General features: G+C 42.7%; 1 protein-coding gene across 1 annotated transcript; it reads left to right on the top strand.

Moving 5' to 3' along the window:
• The first annotated feature begins 11,953 nt into the window (after positions 1–11,953).
• Positions 11,954–24,129, top strand: RXYLT1 (ribitol xylosyltransferase 1). Its single transcript, XM_083699618.1, has 7 exons — positions 11,954–12,151; positions 15,811–15,972; positions 17,075–17,177; positions 17,665–17,979; positions 20,011–20,181; positions 21,385–23,502; positions 23,744–24,129. The coding sequence occupies exons 1-6, from the start codon at positions 12,007–12,009 to the stop codon at positions 21,803–21,805; spliced, it is 1,317 nt and encodes a 438-aa protein (XP_083555744.1). The 5' UTR covers positions 11,954–12,006; the 3' UTR covers positions 21,806–23,502; positions 23,744–24,129.
• The last annotated feature ends 443 nt before the right edge of the window (positions 24,130–24,572 follow it).

The raw sequence follows: 24,572 nt of genomic DNA, 5'->3' as shown, positions 1-24,572 counted from the left end.
TTGTGTGTGTGTGTGTGTGTGTGTGAGAGAGAGAGAGAGAGAGAGACTCTCTCTTGCAAAAAGTCTCGTTCTTATCACATCTTTGGGCCAATAGTCCCAGCAAATCACTTCCTGGAACTTAAGATATTTATCTGAAGTCCTTCTCCAGATTCCTCATCTAGTGAACCAAGGTGAATGATGACTAGAGAAATGGCCTCCTCGGTGGTGGCACCCAGTCTTGCAGCTTCCTTTGGAGAAGTTCACCTGGTGCCTCTGTTAGGATCTTTCAGGTGGAGACCCTTGGAGTTAGCAACTGAATACTCCTGGGTGCTGTGCAATGATAGTCTGCACTAGCAAGGGAGCTTTGATCAATGCTGCCATCTTTGTGTCTGGGATCATCCAGCCATTGCTCTACATTGAATGATGCTTCCTTAAAATGGGAGGTATAACTGGTGCATAGGATCATGATTCGTTTCTTCTTTGAATGGCCAATGGGGATGCATAATTAAGGAGGGACTTCATGTTTGCTCACAAGGGATGCTGTGGGCATGCCTGTTGGTGTTGCAAAAACTTGCATTTGGTTCCACAGCTGTTGATAATAATAATAATAATAATAATAATAATAATAATAAAATAATAATAATAATAATAATAATAATAATAATAATAATAATAATTTTTAAAATGGGCAGCTCGCAACAGAATATTAAAAACACGATAAAACATCAAACATTAAAAACTTCCCTAAACAGGACTGCCTTCAGATGTCTTCTAAAAGTCAGATAGTTGTTTATTTCCTCTGATGGGAGGGCGTTCCACAGGGTGGGTGCCACTACCAAGAAGGCCCTCTGTGAGCTGGATCTAGAACTTGCCTCAACTGACAGATGCCTTCTGATGAAATTTGAGTACACTAAAGTTAGGGGAAAGAATGGAAAACAGTCCTGGAAATGGTTATTTTTTAAGTGTAAAATATGGTAGATATTGGTACATTAGCACTTGCAACTAGTAGAGATGGGGAAAAAATTAGAAGAAGAAATAATAGTTTAGCACAGATGTAGAATGCAGAAAGTTGTATTAAATTATATTCTAGATGCTTAAATGACATATGTGTTAATAATGGGAAATAATTTGAAGTGTTAAAGGTAAAGGTAAAGGGACCCCTGACCATTAGGTCCAGTCGTGGCCAACACTGGGGTTGTGGCGCTCATCTCGCTTCATTGGCCAAGGGAGCCGGCGTACAGCTTCTGGGTCATGTGGCCAGCATGACTAAGCCGCTTCTGGTGAACCAGAGCAGCGCACGGAAACACCGTTTACTTTCCCGCCGGAACAGTATCTATTTATCTACTTGCACTTTTTGGTGTGCTTTCGAACTGCTAGGTTGGCAGGAGCAGGGACCAAGCAATGGGAGCTCACTCCGTCACGGAGATTCGAACTGCTGACCTTCCAATCAACAAGTCTAGTAAGTTTTAATTAAAGGTAAAGGTAAAGGACCCTTGACAGTTAAGTCCAGTTGCAGATGATTCTGGGGTTGCGGCACTCATTTCGCTTTACAGGCTGAGGGAGCCGGCGTTTGTCCACAGGCAGTTTTTCCGGGTCATGTGGCCAGCATGACTAAGCCACTTCTGGCACAACAGAACACCAAAACCAGAGAAGCGCACAGAAGCACATTTACCTTCCCGCCACAGCAGTACTTATTTACTTGCATGCTTTCGGATTGCTAGGTTGGCAGGAGCTCAGACTGAGCGATAGGAGCTCACCCCATCACGGGGATTCAAACTGCTGACCTTCTGATCGGCAAGCCCAAGAGACTCAGTGGTTTAGACCACATCGCCACCTGTGTGTAACCTCTAATTAACTATGTGTAATTAGAAAATTGGGTAAATGGATATGGAAATGTAAGAGAATTTTGTTAATATAAAGAACCAGAAGAGGGGATGGAGGGAAGTCCAGAGATTCTTGGAATCTCGAAGAAAAGGTTTTGAAAATATATTGCTACACATGGGGATTGGGGAGTAAAAATGTTCTTTTTTATTGGTGTTAATGTGGAATTGTGAAAAACAATAAAAATATATTTAACCAAAAAGGAAAGAGAAGGCCCTCTGCCTGGTTCCCTGTAACCTCACTTCTCACGGTGAGGGAACCGCCAGAAGGCCCTCAGCGCTGGAGCTCAGTGTCCAGGCAGAACGATAGGGGTGGAGACGCTCCTTCAGGTACACTGGGCCAAGGCCATTTAGGGCTTTATCAATGATGCTGTACTGCAACTGCTGCCAGTGGACCATTAGGTTCATAGCTCTTTATGCCAGCATTAATCCCAGTGTAGCAACTGACTGGCATAGTGGGATCACAATATCACTCATTATAATTAATCTTACCATATTGTAAAACACACACACACACACCAAAAAAAAACAATTTACAAATTGCACACAATATTATCACATAACCAGACTCCAAGCATAAGAATGCCCCTTTTTATTTACCAACGTAAAAATAAACATGGTGTTCATTTTATCAATTCAAGACAAATTACAGGTAATTAAAACAGGGGCAAACACCTGGAAGTGTTTGGACTGATAATGCGGAAGGCATCACTGTTTAAACAAAATAATTAACAACAGATGTCACACATTAAGGTCAAAGAATCTACTTGCTGGGTCCTAGTATATGTTGCTTGAATCCACTGGGAAATTCTTTAGGAAATTTCATTTATTACCTATATAGCCGTGAATGTATGATGGAGGAACGTTTCAATAGAGCCTCGTTAGCTCACATGATGGAAAAGCAGAGCACAATTGAGAAAATAAGATTTTAAGCAATACTCTTAATTCCTTAGCACAAGCTGTAGATTGTTGGACTCCAACTCCCATCAGCCCTAGGATAAGGCCAGCAATAGGGAATGATGGGAGCTGAAGTCTGACAACATCTGAAGCACTATAGGCTTCCCATCCCAGCTTTAGCACATTGACTTCAAAGTAGGTAACTCACCTATAATATCCTGTTACAACAGGATTCCCAGGTTTCCCAGTGAGCATGGATGTGTAGTAAAGTTCTCACCACCAGTTGGTGGGATCATGCTACAAGTTGAGACGTACCTGCTTACACGCAAACTGCGATGATACACCAAATTGCATTCCCCGTGCTTGAAAGAAATACACCTGTAATGACAATGACACAGTAAGGTAACACCTTGGTTCCAAATTCAAGGCTCAGGACACGTCTGAAATTTCAAATCCTATTTTTTAGTCCTTTCGCCCATATTGGCCAATACTTTTTCATGATCTAACAGAATCAAAATAGATTTTCTTCATCATCCTTTCGACTGCTAAAATTAAGGGTTTCTCATTTCAAGTGCAGGTTTCAGATTCTGACTCCTGGACCTGAGGTCACCAACATTGTACCCATGGATGCAATGATGCCCTTGAGGATTGTCCTTGGTGCCTGCTAAACCTCTGACTTCCCACTCAACCCTTTGTCATGAGGAGGCAAGGATGGTTACCTACTCCACCCAGAAAAAGTTTGGGTAAATATGTCATGAGCCCCATGGAAACATCCTTGTAAAGGTAAAGGTAAAGGTAAAGGGAGCCCTGACCATTAGGTCCAGTCGTGACTGACTCTGGGGTTGCGGCACTCATCTGGCTGTTCTGGCCGAGGGAGCCAGCGTACAGCTTCCAGGTCATGTGGCCAGCATGACTAAGCCGCTTCTGGCATACCAGAGCAGCTCAGGGAAACACCATTTACCTTCCCGCCAGAGCGGTACCTATTTATCTACTTGCACTTTGACGTGCTTTCGAACTGCTAGGTTGGCAGGAGCTGGGACTGAGCAATGGGAGCTCACCCCGTCGTGGGGATTCGAACCACCGACCTTCTGATCTGCAAGTCCTAGGTTCTGTGGTTTAACCCACAGCGCCACCTGCGTCCTGGAAACATCCTTGAGGAATGGTCAAATCAGGAAGAAGGGTGGGGGGTGCTCAAATAGTTGGACTTTGATGATCCAGGGAGGCATCTAACAGCCCGACCCACTCGAAGGAGTGCCTGCTTGCTTGCCCAGTCCAAAGGTATTTCTTGCTTGCTACGCTAAAGCTCTGCCCACCCTGTTCCTTTAAAGCAGAAGTCCAGGGGACATGCCATGCACATCTCCTGCTTTGCCTCTAGCCCTTGCTTATGTACTGTACAGATTTGTGCATTAAAGTTCTTGGCAGAAACTGTAATCCAAGTTCCAGTTCTTCATCCAGAGAGAACCAGGACAGGAGTAGCCAACATGATGCCTTCATATGTCGGAATCTAGGTCCTATCAACCACAGCTAGCATGGCTTATGGTCAGGAATGATGGAATTGTAGTCCAACAACACCTAAAGTTTCACCAAACTGGCTACCAATTCCTTTCAATAGTCAGATGACTTGCAGTTTGTGTTGGAAATGTAATAGCAGAAATCTATGTAACAGAAAGGGACGCGGGTGGCGCTGTGGGTTAAACCACAGAGCCCAGGACTTGCCGATCAGAAGGTCGGCATTTCGAACCCCGCGACAGGGTGAGCTCCCGTTGCTCGGTCCCTGCTCCTGCCAACCTAGCAGTTTGAAAGCATGTCAAAGTGCAAGTAGATAAATAGGTACCGCTCTAGTGGGAAGGTAAACAGCGTCTCCGTGTGCTGTTCTGATTCATTCTGGCCACATGACCCGGAAGCTGTCTGCGGACAAACGCCTATAGAGTGAGATGAGCGCACAACCCCAGAGTCAGTCATGACTGGACCTAAGGGTCAGGGGTACCTTTACCTTTATGTAACAGAAAACCTTCTGCAGTGATCAAATTGTTTGCTTATGGGTAATATGAAAAAGCAGAAACCCAATGTAGTCTCTCCTGATTTTTGCCTGCAGTTCAAAGAAAGAATCTTTATTAGACAAAGAGGATGCTTTATTTACTCTGCTTGTCTCCCATAGATTACATTAAATTCTGCACACCCACAACTTGTCAGTCTCTACAGCAGGACCCTGTCTTGGGGAGGGAAGAATGTTCTGGTTTTTCATGCCAAGTACTTGACAGGGAGATGAAATCTCTAGGGGCTGCATTTAAGAAGGCAGATAGCACAGTACTATCTTCCTAGGAGGAGGCCCTTGTCGTAGAGATTATACAAAGTTTACAAAAGCAGGTGTTGATCATTTTAAAAATGTGTCTACTAGTTTTGTTTTAAAAAGAAATGGCAACCATGGTTTTATCTTCTAAACAATGTAATACTTTGCAATGTAATATGCATTACCAGTGACCCATTCTTATTCAGTCTTGAAGTACTTCATAATTGCTGAAATCCGTGGCCAGTAACAAATTGTGCACTATCGGATCATAATCCAATAAAAATGACTTTGCGGAATAGAGGGAAGACGTGGTTAAGACAGATATTAAATGAAAATATCTTAGGAAATGAAGAGGTAATCAAGAAATGTTCACAAATACTAAATGAATAATTCCAGTACAATCTAAACAATGAGACAGATTTAAAGACAGTCTGGGACGCAAGACGGTAGTAAGAGGCTTCTTCATACAACAGAATGTATACCACGGGGGCAGGGGGGGAGAGAAGAAGGGGAAAGAAAATTAATGGAAGAAATGTTTATGTATGAAAATAAACTTATTGATAAACCAGTGGATTCAACAATTGAAAAACAATTGAAAGTCCTACAAACACAGTTCTTTCTGATAATGCAGGATGAGGTACAGCAAAAACTTAGATCACTGAAACAGAAACAATTTGAATGGGCAAACAAACCTGGGAAATTACAGGCAGGGCAATTGAAAATAGGAAGAAAACCAAATACCTTAAACAAAATTGCAGTGGAAGATAGAATAATCTCTAATCCCAATGACATTTGTAAAGAATTCCAAAAGTACTCAAGTAAACTCTATGAAAAAGGAAAAGAAGATGAAGAGAAAATGGACACATACCGTATTTTTTGCTGCATAAGACGCACCTAGTTTTTAGAGGAGGAAAACAAGAAAAAAGATATTCTGAACGAGACAGTGGATGTCTGATTTTTGTGGTTCATGCTCTGGCCACAGACATGATAACCACGTTTTTGCGCCATTGTGGCCCCACGAAACAGTGGGTGTATGATTTTTGTGGTTCATGCTGTGGCCACAGACATAATATGTGATTTGACGGTGAGTTCGGGGTAGCCCAGTGCTTTGTAACCACGTTTTTGCACCATTGCGGCCCCACAAAAAAATGGATGCAGTTTTGGTTGTTGTTTTTGGTGCAGGCTGTAGCCATGGACATGCTATGTGATCTGATGGAGAATTTGGGGTGACCCAGTGCACAACTCACCAGCACCCAAGCCTCCCTTTTTACATATATAATAATTTTTATTTGATTTTACAAATATAGAATTATAACAATCCAAATTACATATCCCTATTTAGAGATTTATCCAAATCTCTGGACTTCCCACCTTCCCCTCCATGGATCCTATTCTCCACCTTCTCAACTGCGTATTATTTCCTAGTCCATATTTTATATCTTTCCATATTATCCATAATATTCGCTACATTACAAGTGTTATTAAAATCCTGCTAAGGTTTTCATCTGCTTCCAGTGATCTCCTAGATAAATTATCATTTTTTCCCATTCTTCGTTGAAGTTTTGGTCTTCTTGGTTCCTGAGCCTTCCGGTCAGTTTTGTCATTTCGGCATAGTCCAACAGCTTGGTTTGCCATTCCTCTCTGGTAGGGACCTTGTCTTCTTTCCATCTCTGGGCTAGTAGCATCCGCATTGCTGTTGTCACATACATGAAAAGTCTTTTCTGTTCCTTTGGAATGTTGGTACCTACAGTTCCTAATAAAAGGCTTCTGGGTTTGTTTGTTTTTACAAAAGTTATTTTAAACATTTTTTTCAATTCATTATACAGTACATTACAGAGAGTGACCTACCTCGGCTAACAAATTACCTCAATGAACCAATATCAATGGAAGAAATAACTATTGCCATACAACAAGCAAAAATAGGAAAATCGCCAGGACAAGATGGACTCTCATCTATTTAATATAAAACTTTTCAAGAAAGAAGTAATGAATGGAGCTCTAAAAAGGCCATGGTCTACCTGAAACTTGGAAGAAGGTGTTTATAACACTAATCCCCAAATCTGAGAAAGATATACTAAATCCCAAAGACTTTAGGCCCATCTCCCGCTGGGGGTGCCAGTGCCACCCACCAATTGTGGCCGGGCGTATTTGTGCGATCAGTGGACGGATTTTCACGACAGTAATTTTCACAACGACGGTCAGGCCAATCACGAAAATCCACCCGCTGCAATTGCATCCCCGGTGGACGGTTTTATGCGATTGGCAGCCGGATTTTCATGGGTGGCGGGCAGCACTGGCACCCCCCAAAATTGCAATGTGGGGGGGGAGTGACAAAAAGTTTTTCACATTGGGTACCACCTGGCTTTGCTACACCTCTGCTCATGATAGGAAACAACTAGATATGTCTTACGGTTGTAATAGATAATTACTATTACCATTAGATGTATCAGTTGTTGTTGTATCGAAAGAGCTAATAGAATATTATGGTGAAATAAACGAATGTTTATAACAGCAAATGCAAAAAAGCAAAAAAAAAAAAAATCATCCACGAATGCTATGTGTGCCACAGAGAGAGAGAGAGGGAGAGAGAGAGAAACACACAGAGAGAGAACCTAGTCATACTCCTATATGGGTTCCTTTTTTCTGAATATATTTTTGGTGGAATGCTGGGTCACAAATATGCCAATGGAGCAGCTACTGCCAGGCTACTTCCTAGGGCTGTTGAACAGGCATAATAGGTCTGCTGCACCTTATTTCGTTCAGCTGGGTATCTGCAGACAAATATCTGTCAGGCTGTCTTTTTAATAAAAGTATTCTGCTGAGCTGCTATTTCTTGGGGTTTTATTTACTGTGATTCCATTATATATTTCCTATGTATTAAAGCTCACGTAGCATAAAGGAGCCTTGCCTTTCATTTCTGTATAGTTTTAATAAATCCTGAATAATTGATTCTTCTGCATGGCTGCAAAAGCATTGCCTCTGAAAAACTTAAAACACACATACTTCATAAATGGGGTATCATTGCTCGCTATTCTCAATCACAAAAATCAATGACAACACTTTAAAATCAATTAAAAAAAAAATTCCCCTGTCCCTTATTTCAAGAAATACAGTCATCGACAGAGTTATAATTTAGTGCTTACTTGTTGTTCTCTAACTTATTTTTAAACCACTCCCAAGTGACGATATTTATTTCACCATTCCTCCCACCTGCTCATTTTAAAAGGAAAAATATTTTGTTCCATCTAAAATAAACATCTTTCACCCTCCAACAATCGGCAAGGGATTTGTGGAATTACATACACAGATACTTTGGAAAACTTTAAATATGTGGTGTTCTTTTAGTCTAAAAAGATTTCCAAATAACTTTTATCAAAGGTATCATATCTTGAAATTCCATCAGTGAATACATTATTCTCAGCATAATTGAAACCATGTATCAACACAACACAATGACCAATTACTTTGGCCTTAAGAAACTTAAAACAGTAAACAGCAGATAAAGAGGCTATCCAACAGCAAAGGACAGCATGCATAAATTTGGAAGCCTTACCATGATTGTTTTTGCTGCAAAGTGGAAAAGAAAAGAAAAGAATCTGCAAAAGTAGATTTTCAACTAAAGGGCTTAATAAATTCAAGGCAACAACCATAAACCAACTGCAAAGTTCTAGACTAAGAATAATCCCTTATCTACTCTGTTCTAGATACTGACTTTATACTACTCCCAAAAGTTTACTCCAAAGAAATTAATTCCCATAATTATAAAGCAACTGCTGTCAGTCATCTGTGCTTCAACCCTGGAGCCCCAGATGATCTTGAACCAAAACGCCCATCATCCCTAGCCAGCGTAGCCAGGACAGTACTCAAGGATGATGGGAATTGTAGTCAAACATCTGGCTGAATAACATTTGAATAGAGGCTCATCTTGGATTGCAGGTGGCATTTAGAAGAAGAAGAGTTTGGATTTGATATCCCACTTTATTCCTACCCTAAGGAGTCTCAAAGCGGCTAACATTCTCCTTTCCCTTCCTCCCCCACAACAAACACTCTGTGAGGTGAGTGGGGCTGAGAGACTTCAAAGAAGTGTGACTAGCCCAAGGTGACCCAGCAGCTGCATGTGGAGGAGCAGGGAAGCGAACCTGGTTCACCACATTACAAGTCCACCACTCTGAACCACTAGACCACACCTGTCACTCAATACTGGGGAACACATACAATCACAAATCCAAAAATCAAGGTGGGAGCAAACCACACTCTTTACTTCTCTGCAACAGGCCTAAATTGTTGATGACAAGCCTAAATGGTTATGCCTAGGCATACCTACACTAGACTAGTTTGGGGAAAATAATTGTAACAAAACATTGCAATGAGGACACAGTCAGTTTGATTAGAGAATTGGAGGAGGATCTGAGAGACCAGAGTTCAAAATCCACACTCAACCATGAAGATCTCTGGGTGACCCTGGCAAATTATCGTCTCTCAGTCAGAGCTACCTCACAGGGTTGTTATAAGGATAAAAGGGGTAAGAACCATGTGCTCCACCCATTGGAGGAAATGTGGGATATAAATGGAATAAACAAACGAAGCAGATAGGATAGTGCTGTCCAAGAAGGGAGTTCCATTCCCATCTCTTGTTTTGAGCACCTCCCAAAATCAGCCTTCCTTAAACTGTTGTTCTGCAGAGAGAAGTCTGTCAAATTTGAGTCTAACCTATAGGCCAGGATCTAGTCATGCAGGCAGGGTGACAACAAGGAAGAGAAATGTGGATACAAAAGTACCTCAGCTTCAGATGGTCAAGAGGAAAACTGATGGCATGGATATGATTAATCAAGGATGTCCAAAATGAAAAGAGCTGTTTTATATCAAGTTGCCCCATCGAGTCCAGTGCAGTGTTACAGCAAAGGTTTTCAAAATATGATTCACAGGCTTTATTTACGTCACCTGCCAGAAAGCTGTGAAGCAATCAAGAATATCTGTACAGTTTTCAGACCTGCATTTGATTAACTTTTGGGAGGCCGGTCACATTTTGATTAGGGCCAGATCTTTAAGCTAACAAGTATCTCACCTGGTGCCTGTGATGTTTATAATAGAGTACAGTGCTGATGTAGTCCAGTATTTTTTACTGTATCTTTGAAATTAAAAGGACTCTTCTCAGCAAGCTGGCTTAGGTCCTGATATTTCAATTGGGCCCTCACTTTGATTATGATGAAGGCACTGAAGGAGTGGGGGGAGATAGGACTGAGTGATATGTGCTTTGACTTGTACAACCTCCTCAAAGTTTACCTTCCACCCCACTCAGGCAGAGGTCTGCGCTTTAGCTGGATGCTTTAGCTGAGATTCCTGCATTGCAGGGGGTTGGACTAGATGACCCTTGGGGTACCTTCTAACTCTGCAATTCTATGATTCACTGTCTGAGTGTTGTTGGTTTTTTGCCTCAAGCTTTCCCCCTGAAAACCTGCTCTATAAAGCTGAGTTGGAGCAAACGTCAATTCGGGTTTTCTGCAAACTGACATTTGCTCTGATTAAGCTGCAAAGAGGTTTTCGCAGGGAAAGCTCCATAGCAAAAAAGGGTGTGTGTGGAGGGGCACTTGGACATAAAGCTTTTAATCACAGACTGTGCCTGGAAAAAGCAGAGGAAAGTGTGGATGTGCCCTAAATTTATTAAGAGTGCTGCTGTGACCCTAGAGAATCTTCTAGTGGTTCGCGGGGAAAATTTTGAGAACCACTGGTCTCCAAGTGTCCCTATTTTCCAGGGACAATCCCAGATTTACAGAAGCCGTTCTGGTTTCTGATTTGATCCCGGAATGTCCTCCCTATTTTCACTGGAGAAATGTTGGAGGGTATGGAGCTATGCACCCCGAAGGAGATAAATAGCCATACAACCTTTAGAAGGTACAGGGAAATGGTTTTTTTTTAATGTTTAATGTTTCGTTATGCTTTTATATATGTTGGAAGCTGTTAAGAGTGGCTGGGGCAAACCAGTCAGATGTGTGGGGTATAAATAATATTGTTGCTGCTGCTGCTGCCATGGAAGTCATGGGGGCCGGATGTGGCCCAATCGCCTTCTCAATCCAGCCCGCGGACAGCATGGGAATCAGCGTGTTTTTACATGAGTAGAATGTGTGCTTTTATTTAAAATGCATCTCTGGGTTATTTGTGGGGCACAGGAATTTGTTAATTCCCTCCCCCGCAAAAAATATAGTTCGCCCCCCCCCCCCAGTGTCTGAGGGACAGTGGAACGGCCCTCTGCTGAAAAAGTTTGCTGACCCTGGAATAAGATGTCCCTATTTTCATTGGGGAAATGTTGGAGGGTATGTGCTGCATGTGCATACATTCAAAGCACACCCACCTCAGGGGGGAAAAGAAAACTCTGGGAACGATAGTTTCTTAAGGGTGCTGGAAATTGTAGTTTTGTGATGGCTAAACTGCAGGTTCCTGGGTGGGTGTGCTTTGAATCATGGGTGTGGGCAGGTTTTTTGTTGGGAACCTCAGATTTGCATTCATTTTGATTGATTTAGGGGCGGCTGCTGCCCAACCCCCCCCCCGGCTACGCCCATGTTTTGGATGTATGCTGCGTAATGCATGCAGCCTGTGGCAATAAAGGTTCTTCTGGATTTTTTTGGAAGTGTTTTCCCCAGCCCTATCTGAAGACGCTGCGGACTGAAACCACGCACGGAGGATGAGACCCTCGCCTTCTCCGGGAGGGTTGCGCAAACAGGCAGGCTCCGCTCCCTGGTTTTGTTGCTGTCGAGACTCCCCGGGAGAACCAGCCCAAAGCCAAGCGCGCGTGACCCACGGAGCCCCCCTGGATCCGTCCGGGGCGCGCGTGTCCCGAATCCTCCGGGCGCACTCGCCCGCCTCTCTCTCCGCCCGTCTCTTGGCGGGCAGGCGAGGGCAGCAAAGCCTCCCTCAGCGCGTCACTTCCCGGGCAAGATGGCGGCGCCCGCGGGGCCGTGAAAGATGCGGCTCACTCGGAAGCGGCTGTGCTCCGCGCTGCTGGCCGCTTACTTGCTCTTCTCCCTCTACGCGGCTTACAGCGTCTTCCTGAAGCCCCGCCGCCCGGCCGCCTCGCGAGCTGCCGCCCCGAGGGAGAAGCAGGGGCGAGGTAAAGAGGACTCCCTTCCTTCCTTCCTTCCCAACAACACCGCCGCCGCCGCCTCCTCTAATTCTGCCGCCCCACCGCCTGCCCTGTTGCTCTCTGTGTGACAAGCATCCCCACAGTCATTTATTACTGTATTATTATTAGTATTTAGTTTTAGGTGTGTATAGCATTGCAGTCTTGGCTCCTTGAGAGACTGACTCTCTGCACTCCCCGTTACAGCAGGATTTGCATTTAGAGTTTATGGGGAAATGCAATGTTGCAAGATAGGACAGGCACATACAAGTCCTATTCTGTTCCTATATGGTGCTTCAAGTGATGTATCCAGGGGACTGGCCAACATTGGGGGCAGACTTCTAGGGGCAGAGCTTACCCGTTTTCCCACCCCCATTATTTTATTCATGTTGGCACCCCTGCTGGCTAGATTCTGAGAGTCCACAGTCTTGTACCATCAGGCGCTTCCCAAGAACTCCAAAGTGCTTTTAAGAAGAGAAAGGGATAGGTATATATTGTTGTAGAGGTTAGCAAAGGCTGGTGTAGACCAGGCATAGTCAAACTCAGCCCTCCAGATGTTTTGGGACTACAATTCCCATCATCTCTGACCACTGGTCCTGTTAGCTAGGGATGATGGGAGTTGTAGTCCCAAAACATCTGGAGGGCCGAGTTTGCCTGTATCTGGTGTAGACTATGTATTAGGCCCTAGAACAAGAATTTTACAAGAACAAGAAGGAAGAAAGTGGTGTAGATTGTCTATCATATTTTGTGTTATTGTTAGTATTACTTTGTATTGCTTGGAAACAGTTGGTACTGAATTGCAGGTTGAGTAAACCAGGGGTTCCCAAAGTGTGGTCCACGGACCTCCAGTGATCTGTGAGCTTCAACTCTCTGGTGGCAGCTCTGTGGAGCAGTGGAGCTATGTGTGAAGAATGCTTTGTGAGTAAGCACAGTGGCTGCTCTGTCTTTCTTTGAACCCAGAAGTCTGCCTGGAAGATGAGGGGCCAGAAATGATGAGGGGCAGAGAGGCTCTGACTTCCTCACAGGAATAAATTCAGGGCTGGCATCAAAACAAAGGAAGAACCCAAATGGGGAAAAGAGACAGATAAGGCACTGAAGAGGAATGGAGAGTTAATACATATGGAAATGGAAACAGTAAGAAATAAATTCGTTTAGCACAACAGACATATCCATCACACTGAAATAGTCATATTGATTTTAACCGTATTTTTTTTATAACGTCTTTTATTGTATTTTATTGCGTTGAAATTTGAAGTCCAAAATACTTTAGCACCTAGTGCAGAAAATTCATTAAGTGGTCTGCCAAACCCTTTGCAATTTTCAAGTGGTCGAAGCGGGGCAGAGTTTGAAAATTACAGCTTTGTAATAAAAGTTGGGCCTTTTCCCCCTGAATCCTAGCCAATCACTCCAGTTTTCTCCAAGCTCCTATTATGTGTGGCAACCAAAATGAAGGACAAGACAAGACTGTGGAGAGGGTCCCTACAGTTTGTGAAACAACCAAGATTTGCAGGAAAATTCTTCCAAACTCCTAAAAGCACTTTAGGTAGGATCAGTCTAAATGTGCACCTGAGCACAGGTGTAATTTATTAGCAATTTTTTGCTTTCCTTTGGATGCGTACTCTGTTGAAAGAAGTGCAAAGAAACAATCCTTTCTTCACTCATCCAATATAGGCTCGCAGTTCCTACACAAGCCCATCTGCCCTCTGGTGTGCATAGGTACGAATAACACTGCTTAGTGAAACAGCTGTCTAGTTTGAATGTCTGTTTCTGAGTTCCTGCTTCAGCCAAGCCAGAGCCACAAGGCCTACTAATATTGAGCAAACACCTCAACTGTGTGTTTCTAACATGGTTGAAGCTTACAATAGTTCTCTCCTGCTTCGTAAGATTAGTGTGTGCATGGTGAAGGAAACTCTCACATGCATGTTGCCATAGTGTACTTTGGGATTTAGTTTCTCTAATGTAAGATTGGCACATTTTACGTTCTTCCATTATCTTGTGTGTGTAAAGTGGAAGAAGGAAAGAACTTCAGGTTTAAACTGTGTTGGCCTATTGGGTATCCATTACCACTACCCCAGTAAAACTGCTCATCATATTTTCTTGGGTGGTATAGCTTTTCCATGGCTCAGTCTTTTAAGGAAGGCAGTTTGCATGCCCCGTAAAGTAGCCAGGCAGGCATGCAATGGGTGATTTATTACATTCTCCATAATAATGTAAGTAGCTACCTGAGAGAATCTCTCCCTTCTCCAAAATTCAAGAGGGGTTAAAACTAATAGGTTAGCTGTTGTGACTTTACTGAGCTCTTGTATATGCTGCTGTTACGTAATGATTCTATGAAGTTAAATGACAAAAATGTAAACACACTTTCATAAAGAAGGTAGAAAAGCCAACGAGAGGCAGCCTTACCAGCTGAGCCAAGTGAAACTCCCTCCTGGAAGAACTGCTCACCACAATTAGGATGGAGGAAAGGGGAAATGAATGGGCAAGCCTGGTGGGGATGGGGGGTTGGAGAGGAGTGGGACAGTACACACTTAAGGTTCACACCTGTGTCTCATCAAGAGTTCAAGGCATACAGAGCACCTGCAGGACCTTGGAGAGCTCCCAGAGTTCTGACATGATAGCTTTGTGAACTGTTTTCTTGACAAGTATCTGCACGCCAGCCTGTTAAATGGCTCTTACCTTATTCTGCCATTTTTTGCTCCTGTGGAACTGAGGAGGCAAGGGCACCATGCACGAGTCATTTGAACCAAAGGAGGTGGCAATACCGTGCCCCGTAGTTGGGAGGGTCCTGAAGATGGTCCTGACAGTTGTGTGTCTGTGAGTCATGAGAGGCAGCACTGAAAGAAGCACATCACAAAGAGTTATAACTGACTCCTTGGTAGCTGCCTTATGCCAAGTTAGACCATTGGTCTATCTAGCTCAACATTATATGCATTGACCAGCAGAGGATCTCCAGTGTTTCAGACAGAAATCTTTTGCAGCCAGGGTTAGAAGCTGGGACCATGTATTGTTCTGGTTTCACAAAGGAGCCCACAGAATAATTTCAGCACCGTGGAAAGCTCCTAGTAAGCCACTTGTTCTAAACAAGGGTTGGAAGTGAACTGAGGCCTTTTGAGTCTCTGCCTCCAATCCACATTTCCCAGGCTCTTCCCCCTTTGGGAGAAATAGTCTCTTAAAGGGTCAACCCTGTGGCATGAGGATGGACATTTCTACTGTATTCCATGACCTATTGAACTGGCTGGGTACTATTGGGACCCTTGATTCAAGTGAAAGTATCTCCAAGGATCCTGGCTCCAATCTATGGGCTCTGATGCTGTGGCATTTGGTTCAGTGGCTCCTTCCTGCCTGTTTTGGATTCAGTGGTCCCCTGATTACCAGCATTAGGATCACTGTCAGGAACAAAATCTGGCTTCTTAACCAGTGATGTTGTAGCCTTCTGCTTGGTCTCCTGATCATTGCTGGACTTTGGGGTCATGACAGACTATTTGCATAGAAAGCATATGCTGAGCTATGTTTCCATGGTGTTTTTTATTATATAAAAAAGTATTTATGCACTTCAGATGTCACAGTTTTAGTATATCTACAGCACCGGCCTGTAACAACACATTCAACAAAGTTCTGGTGTAATGGTTGTCTACATTTTTTATTCTTAGAACATGCTGTTTTGAGAACTGAAGAATGGAATCCTTGGGAAGTTGATGAGAAAAACGATTTGCAGCGGAAGTCTGCAAATAGTCTTCAACTGTTAAAAAAGATGCAAGTGCAACAGGAACAAACAGACCTGAGGGTACAAATTTGGGGGAAAGCTGCTATTGGTAAGTGCTTGTCATTAACAATGTGATTGCTGTTTCTAAATAATACTGCTCCACTCCTTTGGTTCGATCCTTAACATTTCATTACTGAACTATTGCATTCAGTGGACTTACTTCCTCGTAACTGAGTTTAGGATTATAATGTTAGGCAGGATTCCAAGCCCACTTGGCTGATAGCAAGCCTTGTTAACTTCCATTGGACTAGCTTCCTAGTAGATATTATTAGGATCATATCTTGTAAAATGGAGCATAACATTTCCTGCCCAGTGATTAAAAAATTAATTTGACTACAGATGTTAAAAGTTTCTGAACGTACAGGGGCAGATGGGGCTCATCAACCTAGGAAGGTAGCCCATTGGAGAAGGAAAACCCTGATCCTAAAGCTCCGCTGCCTTGCGGCTATACTCATTCATCATGAGAAAGGCTTTGGGAGTAAACCCCAAGGAAAAGTCCATTCCTGCTACCTTGCTGAGGCTCCTCCTTCAGCTCTGGCTCCTGCCTTGTGGAAGGCACAAACCTCCATAAATCTCTCCCCCCTTCTGCTGGATTAGCCTTTGGCCCCATTTCTTTTTCCACCCTTTCCTTGGAGCCCTGCCAGTCCCTGACACCTTTCCTATTTTTCTGTATTCCTCTCATTGATTTCACATTGATGGTATAAAGCCCTTTGCAGTGGTAAATGGACGGACACTCTCTATGATGCTTCTAAGGTCTCTGAGGGTGTCTTTCTTCAATACTGAACAGGGTGGAATGTTAGTTTGAGAGTGGGATCTGTCAAAGGCAGCTCTGCTATCAGCTTTTCCTCCTAGTGGGCCAGGGCTTCTCTCCATGCCAAATATCCCAAAGCCTTATATCACCTTGCAGATATAAGTGCACCTTGCATGCATCAGCACTCCTGTAGGTTTCCTGCTTTCTCGTCTGCTTAGATCCCCTCTCTAAAGCACCCTTCATTGCTCTTATTTATTGCAGACTTTTATTTACCTTGCCAAGTTGTGTTGCTTTATTGGAGTTGGCCTGCTTTGCTTCTTTTTGTCTTCATTTCTCGTTAAGGTATCTAGGAGTTCAGATGCGTCCCATATTGTTCAAACTATAAATCATGTTTTCATAGGCCTTTACCTGTGGCAGCATATCTTTGAAGGTCTTCTTGAGCCTGCTGATGTGTCAGCCCAGTGGAGAGAAGGAAGCGTCACAGCAGGGAAATCATTCTTCAGGTACCAATTGTTTGATACCTCTTTTAAGTTTAGTTGTGGCAGTATTTCTTAGCCCAGTGAACATATTTAACGTAATTTTATGCATTAGTTAGTGAAATTGTTCAAACAGAATGTTTATTCAACAATGAATAATGTGATACTTGCCTGCACATTGGTTGGTACATCTTTGTGTGTGTGTGTGTGTGTGTGTGTGAGAGAGAGAGAGAGAGAGAGAGAGAATATATATATATGTATTGCTGGTACAACAAGCCTTGGGGTCAGGCCATGAAGAGTTGGCAGCAACAGACAGTGCAGGACAAAGCCTTATGGTGATCTTAATTTCTTGGGAGAAATTGCACAGTTCCTCTTCATTCCATTACAAAAACGATAGAGCAAAATCCTTTGAGCATCAGTGGTAACTATTATTTAAAATGTCCATCTGGTGTGTTATATTGCATTATTTGTAATACCTATAAACCTTGCAATGCCTGTGCTTTGTCATTCACAGCTTCATTACGGGTCCAGCTGTAGTCCCCGGCTACTTCTCAGTAGAAGCTGACAATGTGGTTCTAGTGCTGAATGGCCGAGAGGAAGGAAAGATCTCCTATGCCACTCAGTGGCTGCATTATGCACAAACATTAGTACAAACTCACAAGCTGCAGCATGTTGCTGTTGTGTTGCTTGGAAGTGAACAATGCAGAAATGAATGGATTTCCCCCTACTTAAAAAGATATGGAGGGTTTGTGGCCCTGCTCTTCGTAATATACGACAGCCCCTTAGTGAACGAAAAAGATATTTTCCACTGGCCTTTGGGAGTTGCTACGTAAGTCCTGAATACATTCAGGAAAATATTTTTAATTTTGCATATGCCTAAAAATGTCCTATGTATTTACATGTATAACAGTTAATTAAGATGGGATATACGTTGAATACATAATGCTTTGTAGAATAGCTACATTAAGCAAAAAATAGCATTTTCCTATTGTTGATAGTGCTAGTTTTCACTTTTGGATTAGGATTATTGTGTTTAAGAATCAGAAATGATTTGTTGATTAAACTACAGTTTTAAGTGGGTGGGAATTCAATTGTGAACACAGTTCCTTGGAAGAAAACTCCACTGGGCACATTGGCCCTTCCTTCTGAGTCAACTTGTAAATAACAACAACAACAATACTGTAATAATTAACTGTAATACTTTACCCCGCCCATCTGGCTGGGTCTCCCCAGCCACTCTAGGCAGCTCCCAACAGAATATTAAAAACACGATAAAATATCAGTCCTTAAAAACTTCCCTATACAGGGCTGCATTCAGATGTCTTCTAAAAATCAGAGAGTTGTTTATTTCCTTGACATCTGGTGGGAGGGCATTCCACAGGTCGGGCACCACTACCGAGAAGGCCTTCTGCCTGGTTCCCTGTAACCTTACTTCTCGCTGGGAGGGACCCACCAGAAGGCCCTCGGAGCTGGACCTGCTGAACGATGGGGGTGGAGACGCTCCTCCTTCAGGTATACTGAGCCAATTGCTGTGACGTCTTCACAGGTTGCATTCTTTCAGCTAATATATACCAGCATTTACATTGAGACTCTTTTTTTAAAAAGTTAGGATTGTATTTAAATTAAAGAGGTCTGATTTTATATTTGTATACTACTTTTTCTCACTGAGGGGTAGTTGCATAACTATATCGGTGATATAGTGGATCTGAACACAACAGAATTGAATGAAACATGATTTTGCAGGTATTTGGGCCCCCCAGACCGCACTCTTGGTGGGATGGAAATAACTATAGCATGTGCCACTGTCCTGTTGCTCCATTAAGGTTAGCAGATTTGGGGCAAGAAGAGGGGCTCCTCCCATCACCGGTATATCCTATGGGAGATGCTTATAAAAGAGTTTCACCATGGGGTCTTCCCTTGATGCCTAAATCTTAGAATGAAATGGAATAACTTGTCAAATGGATAATAATAAGAAGAAGTTTTGGATTGTGAATGCATTGCTGGTCCATTTGTTCAGGAGCTCAGTAGATTGTGCTGTGTTAAAAATTGGCTAAAGCAGGAATAGTGATCCTATGGCCTCCAGATGTTGTGGGGCTCAGCTATCCACATCCACAACCAGCACGGTCAGTGGCCATAGACAGTCATCCAGTAACATCTGGGGGAATCACAGGCTGTCCTTCCTTGGATCAAAGATTGATAAAAATATCACAGAGACAAAAAAAGCAAGGAGAGTTCTTGCGTGCGAAGGTTGTACTTGGGGAGTTGTACTCCACTGCTGTAAATGTGGTCGTGAATGCTGTACTAAGATGGAAAGAGGGGAAAGGACATACCTTTCACTTTTGTGAATGGCTGACATAGAAATGAAAGAATGAAGCCAAATGACAGAGCCTTTGAATTGATGCACCATTTATTAGGGGGGAAAGAACGGCACTTTACATTCTGCATCTTCTCAACTGGCTCATGTAACCAAATAAACCATTAGGAGTGTCAATTTTAAAGAAGCCAGTCACTTCTGCTGGCAAGAAAGTAGATGTAGATCAGGAATAGAAAGTTCTGAATAAAATGAAGGGGCAGACTAGCATGGAAAAGGCTGTGAGCAGAGTTGAAGACAGATAGATAAGTTTGACTGCTAAACAGATTCCTATGCATGTCTACTCTGAATGTAATGAGACTTCCTCCAAGGAAAGCATGCGTAGGATTACAGTCTGAAGTAGGCATAATGAAATGTGATTTACAGTCCCGTAAGTACGCTGTGGATTGCAACCTTCCTAAACGAATAGTTCCAAATCCTTGCATTCATGGTTCCCCCCCCCCCCGACAACTGCTTCATACACAGAGACATGTTTTATTTTGATTACAGCTACAGATACTTTCCTGTAGTTGAACCGAGTTGGTCAATGCTGCACACGCCAAGACCGTACCAGTGTAATTTCTTAGGAACCGTTTATAAGAATTCAACAAGAGAGATCCTAGTGGACGTCCTGAAGCAAAATGGACTCGATAAGCTTTGTTGGATTTCAGCCAGAGAAGAGTAAGAACTATAGTCTATAACAGCAAAAATATTAACAGTTAAAAATACCAATGTTTTATGTTGACTGCATCAGGATTTTGATACAATTTGCAATAATTGCCCGCATGGAGTGTGTGTGTGTGTGTTTTGAAATGCCAAAATTGTTGGATGATGGCTTTATGATAAGGGTTCAAATACCATACCAGCACTTTATAAAACTGCTATATGCATTGTGATGTGCAGGTAGAGTTCCAAGAAGATGATGATGATCCGCCCATCTGGCAACAGAACACTAAAAACAGAATAAAACTTCAAACATTAAAAACTTCCCTAAACAGGGCTGCTTTCAGCTGTCTTCTAAAAGTCAGATAGTTGTTTATTTCCTTGACATCTGGTGGGAGGCCGTTCCACAGGGCAAGCGTCACTACCGAGGAGGCCCTCTGCCTGGTTCCTTGTAACCTTACTTCTCGCAGGGAGGGAACTGCCAGAAGGCCCTCGGAGCTGGACCTGTGTCCGGGCTGAACAATGGGGGTGGAAACGCTGCTTCAGATATACAGGGCTGAGGCCGTTTAGGGCAGGCACAGGCAAACTCAGCCCTCCAGATGTTTTTAGACTACAACTCCCATTATCCCTGCCCACTTTCTATTTTTGAGCTGTGTGTATGAATGCATAGAATTTGAATGGAAATTCTTTAGAAATAGTTTGAGATGTGCAGCACTCAAGGTCAAAGCACTGTTGTTCATTCTCTTGACTATTCCAGTTTGTTATTTTATAAATCGTTTAAAATATGCACTCTTTCTTTCTGATCAACCTCACAAATAAGTGAAAATCAACATAATGACTTGGGTCTGTTCCATCTGTGTGTGTGTCCCAAAAGCCCCCTTTGCCCCCTAATAGTCTCCTGAACAATGTGGGATGAGAGTCAGGAGGCTACTGAGATGGAGGAGACGACAGGAAACATTCCTTCTGTGAACTTCCTTACGTTAACTTATCTTGGGATCCAAGCCATTAAGCTCTTTAAAACAAGGCAGTAATGATTGATGAAGGCAATGGGGAAACAGTGATGGAAACTATCCACTCCCCAGTTCTTAGATATTATTGTTGTGGCTGTGGCTGCTACACCGAACGGCTGCACTAAAAATGTGGTGTGAATCTTTTGTTTTCCGCAAAAGTTGTTGTTGACGAAGTATGCACTTTCAGCATCCTTTTGTCTTTCTTTTCTAGGTGGTGGCCTCAGGAAACAAACGAGAGCCTTCAAAACTACCACGACGCATTGCTACAGAGTGATCTCACGTTATGCCCAGTGGGAGTAAATACAGAATGCTACAGGGTTTATGAGGCATGCTCATTTGGCTCTGTTCCTGTTGTAGAAGATGTAATGACACCAGGCAATTGTGGAAATTCATCTGTGTCCCACAGTGCCCCACTGCAATTACTAAAGACCACGGGAGCTCCCTTTATCTTTATTAAAAACTGGAGAGAACTTCCTGCCGTTTTAGAAAAAGAGCAAAATATGACTTTGCAACAAAAGATTCAGAGGAGGAAACAGCTTATGGAATGGTATCGGCAATTCAAAGCACAAATGAGACAAAAATTTATTAGCACACTGGAAAATTCATTTTTAGCTAAGGACGGAGGAGGTTAATTCTTACTCTGATAGGCTATAGTGTAATGCGGATCACTGGAAGTCAGAGCTGCTTCCCAAATTGGTTTTTCCCCAACAAAATAAAAATGTAAACATAAATGCATGTCCATAATATAAGGATCCTGCATGAATACCAGCTGTCAGTGTTGAGGAAATGGATTCGCAGGCCACCTTGCAGTCTCATCCACTATGGGACTCTCTGAGCAGATTTGGTGGGAGACTGCAGGGAGAAAAAGAGGAAAGGACGTTGTTTTGCATGAGCAGAAGGCTGCTTGTATAGTGTTAGATGTTGCCCAATGGCCTGAAAATTAATTAAGAACTCAGTTTACAAAAAAAAGGAAAGTCTTGTCACTGAAGAATCTGCCTCAAATCACGTCAATAAGTTTATTTGTTTATTTTCAATATTTAGTTACCACCCAATAACTAAAGTTCCTTGAGCTAAAGTTCCGTCAGTAAAAATTAAAACCATAGAACACATAATGAAATGTATGTTAAATCTAAGCAACGACAAAACCAGCCGCAAAATAACACCGGCAAAAAAGATAATCAATGCAACAGGATGGACAAGCTTAGGAAAACGATGGAGGTATTTCATTGTTTTCCTGACTTTCTGAAAATAGGATTAAAAACACAGTGGGGTTTTAATTAGCTTGTTTGAGTGTGGAATAAAACAGGTTCAGTGAGCAGAATAAAATTATCCAAACTAATCTTTTTCCAGCAAAGAGAATTAATAAAACTCTGTAAGCTGCTGGTGGGCAGGAAGTTTCAGTCTATTTCTTCCACAGCAGATGAGCTCTTGTCTCCCCACAAACAAGATACTTTACCACTGCTATCTGAACGTGGGGTTCGAAACAGGAATTCACCACTTTTGACATAGAGACAGGTGTGTGGTGACTTTCAGATGGGAGTACCGTATTGCAATCTATGTAGAGCTGCATTTGAATATGGTTCAGGAGCTTCTGCTAGTGTGAAACGTTTCCGCTTGGCTGTTGACATGTACAAGTAGACACCATCCTGTAATAGCTCTTTTGAGACTCCTGCATCGGCTACCAATCTGTTTCCCTGGAGAGCTCAGGTCTGATTGCCTCTCTTCTAGTATGAAAAATACAGGAATCTCCCGCTGCCTCCCATCAGCATTAAAAAATGACATGCTTCTGCTTTTTTTGAAGGTCATATTGGCCTCTGCACACTAAACTGGCCTTCCCTGTTTGTAACCTCATAGTTTGGAATTTGATCTTCCATGGGCGAGCCGTGTTGACTTCTTCCCTGTTATCTTTTGGGAGGCAAGTTAAGACTTCTTTCTTGCTGTTGATTTGAGGGTCTTTGTTCTGCTGACTAGCTGTTTTATTCTTGTATTTCAATTTTTCTTACAACTTGTTTTATGGTTGTGTGTTAAAAGACTTTCTGTGTTCATAAAGTGGTATACAAATTACTTAAACACAGTATCAAAATCAAGGTCATAGCAAAGCCCAATTCATGCAAACTACTACTAATAATAATTTTATTATTTGTACCCCGCCCATCAGACTGGGTTGCCATCCACTCTGAGTGGTAATTTTGCAGTAATAGCTATGGGGAGTGGGGGTGGGGACAACCACCACAACTACATAATGACTATGGAGTCCAGATGCCATTTGTATGAAGTGTATTCCAGGGAGGGTCTCTTCTTTTTTAATGTTGAGAATGCATACTCATTTGTTGTTGTTGTTTAGTCATTTAGTCGTGTCCGACTCTTTGTGACCCCATGGACCAGAGCACGCCAGGCACTCCTGTCTTCCACTGCCTCCCGCAGTTTGGTCAAACTCATGCTGGTAGCTTCGAGAACACTGTCCAACCATCTCGTCCTCTGTCATCCCCTTCTTTTTGTGCCCTCAATCTTTCCCAACATCAGGGTCTTTTCCAGGGAGTCTTCTCTTCTCATGAGGTGCATACTCATAGGATGGTTAAAAATCATTGCCAATGCATGGGGGAATCACTTCAGCCAAACAACTTGCTGCAAGGAGCAGCCTGTATGTGATTGCATTTTTGGCTGCCATGTCACCAATCCCATATATATGAATGGGGCTAATGTCTTGCAGGTCTGGGTGGAAGGGCACTCATATATGTGTAGGCAGGTGTTTGCACACTCCACATTACTAAGGATTCTACGGAGTACATGCAGTTTAAAATCAATCTATTTTTTAAAAGATGAACTTAAAGTATTAAAAAGAAAAGTTGTGTTGCAATTGTATACACACTTTCCCCTACAAGTAAGTTGAATATAGTCCAGTTTATTTCTTTTTTTAAAAAAAATATTGATTAAAGATTTTCCTTGTTTACAAAAGAACATGCATTGTCTCTTTCTTCAGGTTGTGTTTTCTACGCATCAGTTACATTTGTTGTGAGACATTGGTGTTATATGTAGTGTAGGGTTGGGAAGAAAAGAGGTGGAGAGAAGGGAGAGGGGGTAGGGTGGTAAAGCTTATGTTCTTTTACTTAGTCTGAGGCTTTGTGTGGTTTCAGATTTTTGAGGACCATATCTATTTCCTCCAGGGTGATAGGACTGTCCATTAATTCTTGCTCTTCAGCGGTTAAGGTTAGCATGGTCAGTCCTGCTAGAAATTTTCTGATTTCCTTCTCAGATGAGTTGTGGGAGTATTTTATTATTATTATTTGCAAATTCTGAGGTTATTTCTTTGGAGGAGAATGTTTTGCTACCATCATTTTTGGTGATGCAATGTATTCTTGTTTTGAGTGATTTCCCCCCCCCCCCACACACACACCTGTT

The sequence above is a fragment of the Podarcis gaigeae genome, assembly GCF_964106915.1.
Source record: "Podarcis gaigeae genome assembly, chromosome: 10".
NCBI lineage: Eukaryota > Metazoa > Chordata > Lepidosauria > Squamata > Lacertidae > Podarcis > Podarcis gaigeae.
Note: the sequence above shows the minus strand (reverse complement) of the source record. Positions and strands in the feature narration are given on the sequence as shown.